The sequence below is a fragment of the Staurois parvus genome, unplaced genomic scaffold, assembly GCF_062004578.1.
Source record: "Staurois parvus isolate SC_StPar_1 unplaced genomic scaffold, SC_StPar_1.0 ptg000426l, whole genome shotgun sequence".
NCBI lineage: Eukaryota > Metazoa > Chordata > Amphibia > Anura > Ranidae > Staurois > Staurois parvus.
This window is the reverse complement of record NW_028318222.1, coordinates 2,837,501-2,850,519: the sequence shown is the minus strand read 5'-3', so window position 1 is coordinate 2,850,519 and position 13,019 is coordinate 2,837,501. Positions and strand designations below refer to the sequence as shown.

At 40.3% G+C, this 13,019-nt stretch overlaps 1 protein-coding gene across 1 annotated transcript in view; it reads right to left on the bottom strand.

The window, feature by feature from the left end:
* SYNE2 (spectrin repeat containing nuclear envelope protein 2) overlaps window positions 1-13,019 on the bottom strand; it is a 503,718-nt gene that overhangs the window by 90,669 nt on the left and 400,030 nt on the right. The window contains 5 exon segments of the mRNA XM_089687495.1: window positions 122-216; window positions 2,746-2,893; window positions 6,602-6,756; window positions 6,845-6,979; window positions 9,391-9,570. Of these exon segments, the coding sequence (XP_089543621.1) occupies window positions 122-216; window positions 2,746-2,893; window positions 6,602-6,756; window positions 6,845-6,979; window positions 9,391-9,570 (713 nt within the window).

The following is a 13,019-nucleotide window of genomic DNA, read 5'->3' as shown; positions in this document are numbered from 1 at the left end:
TCTGGACCAGCTGGTAAGGTAAACTGAGGACACGGTACGACAGCACCGCTCTTTTAACAGTAGCATTGGAAAAGTGTGGATTAATTGTACTCACTGCTCTTCAACAAATAAATCCACTGACCTGTTTTCTTCTTCCTCTGATTCCAGGACACTCAAAGCTTTGGTCACAAAGGCATGCAAAATGTGTTCATTTATGGCTATTTCAGCTTGCAGCTTCTGCAAAACAAAATAATTTGTTGCATCCCTGAAAACAACTATAATCTTGACATAAGATTTTATCTATTTTTGCAAAGAGCTGAAAGAAGCCGCATTAGAGAGTTTGACACAATAAACGTAGACATGTACTAATCATGGACACACATCTTCAGATGACATTTAAACAGGACAGACACGTTTCTCTACATGGCAAACTCTAATTTATAAAAATGAAGGCGATTGGATGACAACCACTAGAAAGAAAGCAAGAAAGGGGCACAAGAACATTATCACCAATGGAAAGGCCTGACATCCAGCAGACTGCACCTCTCAGGTGCGGAGGGAATGTTAATTGCAACCACTAAACCTAATCTAAAATGGTGTTTTAGTTTTGGGTGCAAATCTTAGTCAGCATACATACTGTACAGTATGTTTTAAATGAACATGTTTGAATCTAATCTAAAGTGTTTCGGTATAAAGAAGAGACAGTACACAGTTAGCTGTCACCAGTACCATTACTAACACATCTATTGAGACAACCCTAGTTTTACGCTGGACAAAGACTATTCTGCAAGAGATTCCTAAACATGGTCCAGTTTACGTTGGTGCGGCAGTACATTATTTATGCCCTAATGAGGCAGCACAGTGGCTTAGTGGTTAGCACTTCTGCTTTGCAGCACTAGGGTCCTCAGACACTACCTGCTTGGAGTTTGTATGTTCTCTCTGTGCTTGTGTGTATTGTATTTCCTCCTTAAGTTCAAAGACATGCAGGTAAGTTTAACTGGCTTCTACCTAAATTGCCCCTAGCATACACTATATTGCCAAAAGTATTAAGACACCTCTCCAAATCATTGGATTCAGATGTTCCAATCACCTCAATGGCCACAGGAGTATAAAATTTAGCACCTAGGCATGTAGACTGCTTCTTCAAACATTTGTGAAAGAATGGCTCGCTCTCAGGAGCTCAGTGAATTTAAGTGTGGTACCGTGATAGGTTGCCACCTGTGCAATAAGTCCATACAAGCGTGGTACCATGATAGGCGGCCACTTAAGTCCATCCATGAAATTTCCTTGCTACTAAATATTCCATGGACACCTGTTAGTGGTATTATAACAAAGTGTAAATAACTGGGAACAACAGGCCACGTAAAATGACAGAGTGGGGGTGGGTTGAGTTATTTATTTATTAATTTATTTATTGATTGATTTACACTTTATTTAGGTTTAGACATATAGCGCAGCACTATTTATTGTTCAATTTACTTGTTGAGTGGTGGAACACTTTTGGTGCTTGCAGCTTTATTATAGTTTGTTTTTCCTTGTGGCAGCGCATAAGATTCCTATTGTTGAGTCCTGACCTCAACTCGATAGAACACCTTTTGGGATGAATTAGAGCAGAAACTGCGAGCCAGGCCTTCTCATCCAACATCAGTGTCTGACCTCACAAGTGCGCTTCTGGAAGAATGGTCAAACATTCCCATTGACACACTCCTAAACCTTGTGGACGGCCTTTCCAGAAGAGTTGAAGCTGTTATAGCTGCAAAGGCTGGGCCAACTCAATATTGAACCCTACAGACTAAGACTAGGATGCCTTAAGGCAGGCGTCCCAATACGTTTGGCAATATACTGTATGTATGTATGTATGCATGCATGTGACGTAGGGACCTTAGCTTTTAAGCCCCTTGAGGGCAAGGACTGATATGAAGTTCAATATCTGTAAAGCGCTGCATAAATTGTTGGTGCTATATAAATACCTGAAATAAATAAAATAATGAAAGAGGATTTTGTCTTTTTTGTTATCAAAGTATTATCGGCAATAAAAAATGATGGCCTCTTAAGATGAATGTTTGGTGCTCTAATATTGAGCTCTGAAGGAGTCCAGCTAGGATAAATATGGAGGCTACGATTGCTGACCTCAGCATTTGAAAATGCTTTTTGCCTGGCTATCACGCGGATCTTGTGTCTTCAATATTTTGTTTCACTGATCCACAAGCATATGCAGATCAGGAATTCATTTGATGAAAGCTTATCAGAAAGAACCAAAACAGCCAGGCAAGTAACATTTACAGAATAAGGCCAGCAATAGCAGCTTACATACTTGTCCCAGCTGTGGTCACTTCAAAAACTCCTATTTGGCCTTACTTCTAGATTCTTTTTATTTTTTGGCATTATACAGTTCCTAATATGTTATTACATAAGTAGTCATAACAAAGGCTGGTAACATACCTCTCACTACTGCTACTGACAATACAGTGTTCACATGTTGGGGAAATGCTATAACACTCTGGAAGAATAGACAATCTTTACCCCATCACAAATATTCTATATCTATATATTGAGGGCTCTGTACTGGTGCTGCCAGAAACTGATGTATGTAGATCTAACACAAATCAATACAAAGCAGTGTCTTCAGTACACCAAAGTACATTTAGCTAAGAGTATAAAAAGAATGATGTGGACAGGGGCCCAATAATGACTGGTCTTCCATGGAATAGTCTCCTGCATCTTTGCCATTTGGAATACAGATACTTGTTAGCCAGCAGCTCATACCTCATACATCGCCTGCTGCTTCTTCAGCGCTTCATACGTTCCTGCAATTCCCATGGTGAGGTTATTCTCCATCTTCTCCACACACTGCATCCAGGTCTCGTAATTTTGAATAAAAGTGTTTCTATCCAGTTCATTCACCCGATGATCCCTGGATAAAATACAGTATAACGTTACTGTCAGTGAGCTATTCGAAGTTGAAATTTAGGCCTCATTCACATGACCATGAAAGAAAAATGCATTTACAAGCTTTTTTTTTTATAGATCTGAACACAGCTTTTCAAAGGAGACATTCACACAGGTGCGTAAATATGCAATGCATTCAGATATCTAAAATAAATATCTGCGTCTGGGAACATTTGTATACACATACCATGCATTCTGGTATTAAAAAGAAAAAGACAATTTTACATATTTAAAACAGATCATATGCAGAAACAAAACCATCAGTAAAATGTTTACAGCCATGTGAATGTAGATTAAAGCTCAAGACGGAATTAAAAAAGATCACTGGCTGCATCTTTGGAGCTTCTGAATTTGGACCCTAATTTGCCCCTGTGGCTGCGTGATCAGTGCTTGCGGTTATCACAGGGGTCAGTCACTCCTCATCCTAAATGAAACCAAACTGAGTTTACAGAGAACCAGTCAGAGCCTCTGACCCTTACTAACTGAGTGTCTTTCTGGCACACAAAAGGAAAGGAGATGACTGCCCCATTGTTTGTCAGTAAATTTAGAGGACTGCGACAGGTTCCCTTTAATATGCTTGGACTGCAAACGGCTTAAACGGCTAATTCACCTTTTCAAAAAAAAAAAAAAAAAAAAAGAGAAAAAAGGTAAACTAACACCCTACACCTCCACACTCAACTGTACTCATTTCCGTGGGTGATGGGCCATCAGTGCCCATACAGCCGATGTAGCAGTCTAGGGATTTGAAATCCCCACTCTTCTCCCTCTTCTTTTTGCAGGGCTTCAGGGACAGATCAGCAATTTACCATGCCAGCGCTGCCCAATTAGAATTGCTCTGATCCATCCCTGAAGCCCTGCAGAAGAAGGGGGAGAAGAGAATCCTCATACCACTGCAGCGGCTGCGTGGGCACTTACGTGTGCTTTCACCAATCTTCTTCCAGTAAGCTAAACAAAATAGATTTCTGAGTTTTTATGATAAGTACTACAGAGTAAAGCTGGCCTTACACCTGTAGAATATCCTTCAAACGATAAAATTCATCCAACCATTCATTGGTGCCTTCTGGGACTCAATTTTGAATGGCTTTTCATTTGAAATAACCAAGGATGTTACCCCCCAAAAGTGTAGGGGCTGAGGGCAGGGGCGGATATGAAAGTGCAATATATGTAAAGCGCTGCATAAATTGTTGGCGCTATATAAATACCTGAAATAAATAAAATTATGAAAAAGGATTTAGTATTTTTGTTATCAAAGTATTATCAGCAATAAAAAATGATGGCCTCTTAAGATGAATGTTTGGTGCTCCAATATTGGGGTCTGAAGGAGTCCAGCTAGGATAAATATGGAGGCTACGACTGCTGACCTCAGCATTTGGAAATGCTTTTTGCCTGGCTCTCCCGTGGATCTTGTGTCTAATAGTTTGTTTAACTTACCCAGAAGCATATGCAGATCAGGAATTCATTTGATGAAAGCTTATCAGAAAGCACCAAAACAGCCAGGCAACTAACATTTACAGAATAAGGCCAGCAATAGCAGCTTACATACTTGCCCCAGCTGTGGCCACTTCAGAAACTCTTACTTCTACATTCATTTTTTACTTTTTGGCATCATACATTTCATCATGTGTTTTGAAATAACCAAGTCCCCCTGACTTTCGCAAAATGAAAGTTTTATTTCTGGATCAACCTTGACAAGTGCATGCGCAAAAAACTAATTACAATTTTTCTCACCCAGGAACAAAATTTGCTTGTTCCCATTAGTTCAAAACATTTTTTCCTCTTTTAAGATATTAATTTTGCTTGGTGGCAAACCAATTGTTGAATCATCCTCCGTAATGCTTAGATAATTGAACAAATGGTCTAAAAACATTATCTTTCCAACAAAATTCTACAGGTGTAAGGCCAGCTTAATAACAACATCTCTTAACCAATAAGTATAGGTGTGTGCAAAGTATGATTCAGAATTATTGGAGACATGACAATTCCCATGAAAGTCTTGTATGTAATTGACCAACAGAAAGCAAAATCGGTCATTAGAGCTTGTATCAAGGAATACATTTCCTGGAATCACAAAGTTTCAGTTGGTTGTGAATCACATTTGCCAGTGTAGTGCAGGTCATTTAGGGGGAATAATACATTCATATATAGATCAGAACAATGCTGAAGTGCTATGGGCAATTATGACGACTTACAGAGCAATAGTTTAAAAAAGGAGAACATTTTTTTTTTCACTTATTAACAAATGAGCCAGAGAAAACAAAGTATACTGTTAAAGCCTTTGGAACATGTACCTTTAAGTTTTCAAAAGCAACTCCGAGATACATGTGACACCAGTCAGCAAGAGATTACGTAACGCAGGGCAACGTAGTGTGAATAGGACACAAACTATTGTTTGTGTGTCTATGCAATGACCTGCATTTACCAGTGTGCTATAATGCAGAATGATGCAAGTAACAAAAAAAAAAAATGGATGGAAATGTACATCTTTTTTCCCTGCATTTCCCTACATGTGACTACACTCATCATGCTGACAAATGCTATGTCTAGGCAAGACATATGTCTAGGCAAGACATAGCATTTGTCAGCATGATGACAGCTCCCGAGCTGTAATATAACGAGCGTGCACTGGATCACACAGTGCCTTGAAGGGAAGCAATGTACACTTTACGTTGGGTACTGCTGACAGCACCAGCAACATGGTAGTGCCCAGCATCGATCACAAGGCAATTTGGTGCAGTTATGGTCCACAAAACATTCAATGTGATTTAAAAGGGCAAGCCCACCTTTTGCAATGCAGATACATTTTGCAGATAAAAAAAATGTGCATTTTTTTTTTTTGCAAATGTGCCTGCAAAGCATTGCAACTGAAATCAGTGGATTGCTCAGGCAATACCAGGCTCCTGCAGGCTCCAGGCTCCTGCAGGCTCCAGCAGGCTCCTGCAGGCTCCAGGCTCCTGCAGGCTCCAGGCTCCTGCAGGCTCCTGCAGGCTCCAGGCTCCTGCAGACTCCTTGACGATCTGAAGGTACAGACTTTTAGTTCGAGAGCTGGAGGAAGTGTCAATGGACTACAAGTGCAGTGATGATCACACTTGTATTCCATTGAGAACCACAAGCCCATCTAAAGTGGCAGAGAGGACTTTTAGGTCATTCAATCTCTGTGAATGAACGACGCCACTGTGCCGCTTCAATTTTTAAAGCTAACAGCTGTTGTGGAGGAGAAGCACCTGCGCACGCTGATGTTTTGGAGGTAGGGGAAGGGGCTCTGCTTGGCACCATGTTACAGGTTATACCCTAAACATGGATGTAATATGGTCCTAAAGGTGAACTTTAAAGACAAATTAAAAGGAACAGAATCTCTTAAATAAACAAATTAAAGCATAACTCCAGCTAACACTTTCTAAACAGTTACCACAATCTGTTTTTGGAAAAATAGTTTAAATTATACAGTATAAATAAAAGCTGATTATGGTTAGCAGTCCTGGCTTCTGTTGCTTTTGCTGGACAGTTTGGCCTCAAACAGAGGTGAAAAAATAATGGCAGCATCCACAGGTAATAAAACTATGCTACAAAGCACTCTCAAAAAAACAAAACTGCTATGTTAATATTGATATTTTTTTGTTTTGCCCATAATTCCACTTCAACAATATTTATTAAACACAGATCATAAAGTACTGACCTGCAATCTTCAAGTGCCATTTCTCCTGTTTTCTCCCAGCTTCGGTTCAAATTCTGCAGCGACATCAAACTGCGATCATCGAGAGGGATAGTAAAGGTTTCCTCGTTTAAACGCTCAATGTCAGACGACAGTTCTCTAAGCTCCAACAGATGCTTCTGCAAGGAAAGGACACTTGTCAGTCATATGTTATATTTCGATATATGAATAACCTATACGCATTAAAGCCGGATTTCTCAAGGATACCTTAATAAGTTCAGACCGTTCTTCCTTCTCCTTTTGTGAAAGGCAAACATGGCCAACAAAATCAGCCGCTGACTTGACGCAGGACTGCAGATTTTCTAGATCACTCTTGAAGGCCTTAACCTCATTCTGGAGTAACTAGGAAAAAAAAACATATTGAGATAAGTAATTGTGAAAAAATACAAAGACCACTATTTATTGTAAAAAGGTTCTTGGTGTGTGCAGCCAGTTCTTGGTTTTATCAATGAATCCCTTGCTGTATAGCTGCTTGACACCAGTAGCAGGATCCTTCCAGTAGACTTTCAATTTCACCCAGCTATCATGGCTATTAAAAACCAGCACAGACTAAATTTACATTAGCCCCATCAAAAAAGGCAGTCCACATGTCTCACAGCTCTTGAGCTGTGTATTATGGTAGAGTGCGTGCTTTCCAGACCAGAAGAGATCCACCCTTACACACGCACTGGTGTGTAGAGGCTTTGGGTTGAGTTGTGCCATTTCCTTTTTGGTTTTTAACTATATTGAAGTGTCACAAAATGGCACTTCATTCAACTCCATGCACGCCTTATGGGGACATGGTGTGATAATGAAGACATGCTGCATCTTTATGATGCACACTGCAAAGCACCTATATTGTGTGAACAAAGCACACAGAAAACAATTGCTATTTATGTCCCCTTAACATTCCCCTTAGCATTAAGTATGAGTTAATTAAATTAACTCAATAAAAAAATGGCATTTTGCTGACCTGTGTTTGAGCTGCGTCAATAGCAAGAAAGCAACGCCATCGCCATGAACTCTTAAGGTAAACACGGCAATATAAACTCAAAATATGGGCCAATGGAAGAGGCACTGTAGACATCATTCTGAAAGAAACCGAGAAATTTCAGCTTAAACATCAGCTGCTTTGTGACTTTGCTACATCTTCTCCAACAGAATGGTAATTGTGCAGACCATTTTCTTTTTGCTTGAAAAGAAATTTCCTTTTGTATGATGGAATATTGCTTACAAGTAGACTGCTCAATTTACAATTTTAAAGCTGAGCACATTGTGTTAAAACACTTATACTTGAATGTTATGCTGCTTATTCAAATCAAAGCTGTCAAAAAGTTAAAGTGCATGGAAAGCCCAAATGTTTTTCTTCCATTTGGATGAAGTAGGGAAGGGGTAGTAACTCTGGCAAGTTTTCAGTGCTGTTTGTGTTCCTGTTAGGGAGACTCTCTCAACATATTTATCCTGGTGATGACTGTCTATGGGACTGCAGATAGTGGGAAATCTTTAGTTGTCACGGGAGCAAGATCAGAGGTAAGATCTTGCAATGGGGACATTCCTTCTGGTGACAGCTGTCTACAAGAGGATTTCCCCTCTTCTTACTTTCGGTTATCTATGTAACTGGAAGCAGGGAAAAATCTCACACATGGAATAAAGGGGGTTTCAACTATTCCCTAGTCAACAAAAAAAAAAAATACTATTGATTATTTAAAGCAAACCTTAAGAGACATGATTACCTAAATCCAGTGCTGTGAGCACATTCCAAATTCCTCCAGGTGACTTCACATCAGGTCCTTGCTTGGTCTATACAAACATGGTGCTTACAGTGCCCCGAGAGCCCAAAAAACCCTTCCCAAGTTAATGGGTTGGGTATCTCTCCCAAACTGTTTCTTATGCCTTCACTAGGGAGGAGCTCAGGTGTGTTCAGATCTCAGTCCGAACTCAACTGAGCAAGCTGAGCTGAGGAAGCCATCACTGTAGCAGGCCAATCATATGCAGCGAAGGCAGGTTGCTGCAGGTTGGAGAACGCCCAGGCCACAAATGATTAGTCCAGTACAGATGACACCTTCCTGATGGGCTTAGACATGCCTAAGCTCATTATTAGCCACTATTGGACAGTGAGGCTGCCCACCACAGTATGGAAAGAGTGGGGCAAGGCCAGATTTGTGAAAAACAGGACTCAATCCAGTAAACATGCAAATGTGCTTTAAAACTTTGGCTACTGAGCAATGAACCAGTTATATGCTGCTTAATGACCCTTTCTCTATGATCTATATACAACCACTACAGCAGCATCACAAATTGGCCAAAAACACCCCTCCAGCCTGATGACTGGACAATGAAGCAGAAGCAGCACACTGATGACATATCACATTGATCTGTCCTATCAGTACGATCCAGGTCTACAAGGTGGAGCACCTTTGTGTTCAATACTGAATACCTCTGACCACTGACTTTGCCCCCAAAGAGGTCAAAAAGATGTCATCACTTATTGTTCTTGGACTGTTTGTGAGCATCACAAAAATCACACAGCCAAAAAAAAGGAAGGAAAGAAAATAGGAATCAGTATTTTATTTCAAATAATGAGACTCAAAATATGTTCTGTCTGAAAAGGTATTCTAGTTTCTGTTTAAGGATTCATCACTTCTTAAAGCACCACTATGATAACTGTAGCAGCACGGTTCCTCTCTAATACCATACTATGGTGTAATCCATCAAACCCCATCATGAGCATACAGCGGCACGTTTATACATCAGGACGACTCCTTCTCAAATACCTTCAGCTCTGCTGTCTTTGATGAGACACTTCTCTCCAAGTGATCGATTCTGTGTGAAGTGTTTTGTCTCTCTGAGTGGATCACATCGGCAGCTGCTGCATTCTGTCGAATCACTTTGTCTGCCAATTCCGACACCTGGAGGTTGTGAGCTCTGAGTGTCTGCAGACTTTGCTCCAACACCTACATGCACCAAAAAATAACAGCCGTTATGTCTTACATACAGCAACATAATACAAACACCAAGATATGAAGACAAGCAGCATGAAAACAGTATTTCAGTGTGTATATACATTCCAGCAAATATATTATCGATACTCAGAATGCATGTGGTCCCAGACCAGAGATGTGACAGAGAGGGACATTGTCGCTGTCACTGACTGGCATTTGCTGTACTTGTTAACACCGCCATAACCTGCATTCGGAAACTGTTCCATGCAGAAAACACAAATCTGGTATCTGTCTAAGTCTATTTAAAATGTAAAATTTGGACTCTTGGATGATTGGTTGGTGCCTTTATCGGATTGTATATGCCATCACTGACACAGCAGCAGACATTAGTGGGTGGTCAGATATTCAGCCAACCTTTGTCTGGCCTTCTTGCCTCAAGCTGCCATATGAAAACTTGGCTTGCCCATTCCTTCCAAGAATGGTCAATCATAGGATGTCGCTCTTCCATGTGGTCCTTGCTGCAAAGGCCAGTTATAGGTTGGGGCAGTTGCACCGCTGGTTAATCGGTGGGTACCTTCGCTGCCATTGTACTCTTTCTGGGTGTCACGTGCGTTCCTATGCCTTTAAGAAGGGGTGGGCTCCCTCCAGGCATTCCTGTCCTCAATCTATCCATTATTATATATGATTTCGTACTATGGAGGTTCTCAAAATGTATAGTTAGGACTGCAGATAACACTGGGAAGCGGTGACGTGGCTCTACAGCTAATGCATGTACTTGCAATTGTGTGCAAGTTAAACTAGTTTTTAACTTGAACCTCTAGACAGGACAATTCAGTTTATTGCAGGCTGGCTGGTAAGTTGAGCTGGAAATTTTTCTTTGTTGTTTGATATGCGTCACTGTCCCATTGGCTCCTTGTTGCAAAAGCCAAGTTATAGGTTGGGGCAGTTGCCATTTGTTTGAATAGGATGTCTGCAGGACACATATAAATGAGTTAATAAAAAAGCAGGTGATTTATATCTCATGCCTATAGGCAATTTTAAAGTGTGACTAAACCCAGGACCCTAAACAAGATGAAAAGAAAAACTACAAATCCTCCTGTGCTGATACGGAAATATCCTAACCAATAGCGGCCAACACCCAATAATAATACCAATCAGAACAAAAAATGAAAATGAATGGTGCAGCGCTAACTACAAAAGTGAATAAAAATGAATAAAAATAAATGTGTATCCATATAATCATAAAGTGCTAATAAATCAAGAAACCAAAATCTACATATAACAATAAAGTGCTAATCGTGATATAAAGTGGACAATACTAGTGTATGGGTCACCTTAGTGACCTAAAAATACTGATAAACACACACAATATATAATGTAATAAACTGGTGTTAAGTGTCCTTGGTAATAATCAAAAAACCTTTTAAAGCAAGTACTAATAAGTCCATAAAGTAACAAGTGCTGATAAAACGTGATAAAACACCATGCAAAGTGTTAAACGTGAACCCTTCGTGCAAGTGCCGGCACACTTTAAATCCACTCTAGCTGCAGTGCCTCCTCACTTCCTTCCTGTGACCCAAAAGGGCCCAACAAGCATTCAGGATCACTCTGGATCCTTTATATCTCCGGCTAATACCTCTCCAGAAAGCCAAGGATCATAAATGGTCTCCTGTTCAGCATCCAAATGCTTCCTCCTCTGCCTTTTATAAGGATACCCAGGAAACCCAGGACCCTGCATTCATTATACCTGGTCTCCCACAGCACACAACATGGAAATGCAATTATTTTAGTAAATATAAACTGCTAAATACCTTGTCATCAGCAGTTAGAGCAGTCTTGTGAATTCTATCAGTGTCCAGCAAAGCACATGTTAAAGCTTGCAGGAGGAGTTTTTTTTCTGCTCTAGGAGGATGCAGAACCCCTGACCTCTGTCTGGACAGCGCTGATTGGCCCTGTGCATATCACATGCATTTTCCCAAGAAAAAAAAAGCCTCTCTAGCAATAAACTGTAAACTGAGCATGTGCAGAGTGTCTCCACACGATATGTATTATCAGGAGATAAGAGGGAGGACCAGAGAAGTCAGGATCAAACAGCATTTTTACATAATGCAGAGGATTAACCCCTTAGGTTCCACAGTGAGTATAACAAGCATGCTTTACTGCAGATACAGACTGATTTTACTGTCGTGGGTTTAGTAACACTTCAAGCCCAAATTCAGTCAAACTTTTTTTTTTTTTTTTTTTAAGTATAACTAAAAGCAAAACTTTCTTTTTAGGATTGTACAGAGTGGAGAGGGAATAGAACACCTATTAGGTACTTTACCTCTACCCCCGTTAGGGAGATTCATCCTCTGTATTTGTCTTGTTTACTATTTTCATCAAAAGTAAAAGAAAATACCAACAAAATCCCAGAACAGTAATAGCAGGGAAATCTTCCAATGGGGCACTAGTTCTGGTGACCTGGGATCCCCAGTGGATTCCCTTAATTTTCAGGGATTTCTTCCCACCTCCTGTTATGACTCTGGGACAGGCTGTGAAGGTAAATCTCTCCAATGGACACAGATGGCCAAATAAAAAACAAAATACTGTCAGGGGCTATAACCCCCGCTTACACTGCCCAAGATAGAAAAAAAAGTTTTTCCTTTATTTCTACTTTAGGTTTTGGAAAGGGTAAAGGAGGGGTGCTGTCTGTGTCTTCACTGGGGAGATTTCACCTCACTTCCTGCTTCAATGACACTGTCTTTGCTTGAGTTTCCGTAGCGTTCCATTTTAAGATCATTACTTAAAGTGAAAGTTAAATCTAAATTGTATGAACATTAAACAGCAATATAACACATGCAGCTTGATAAATACATAGCACCATATTTAACTTTTGCTTTTTTATGCTCTGGTTGTCCAGCAATCCATATTCAAAATTGCTAACCATTTACCAACAACACCACTCAACTCATGGAGCCTTCTAGCCCCCTCAGTAGTGCTATCTGAAGTGTATGTAAACCCTAACAATGAACTCCTATCTAGCTATCTCTGTGGACTACACAACACCTACCCCCAATGTTATGGAGCTGATGAGGGGAGGGGGGGGTGTTCTGTTGTTCTAACATACTCCCTGTCCTAGGGTGACAACACTGCTCCCCTATAGATATAGTATATTGGGTGAACATTGTCAACCTAGGAGAGGAAATGTGTTACGGCTAGGATGACTGACCAGATGACAAAATTAAAAAAAATAAAATAAAAAATACACACACACACACACACACACACACATATATAGACATGCTGGTAGGTTAATTGGATCCTGTCTAAATTGTCCCTAGTATGTGTATGTATGAATGCAAGTTAGAGACCTTAGATTGTATGCCCCTTGAGGGTTAGGGACTGATGTGAAGTACTATATATATGTAAAACGTATATATTTATATTCATATTCCCATAAATCCCCCCCCCCCCGTGAAAAA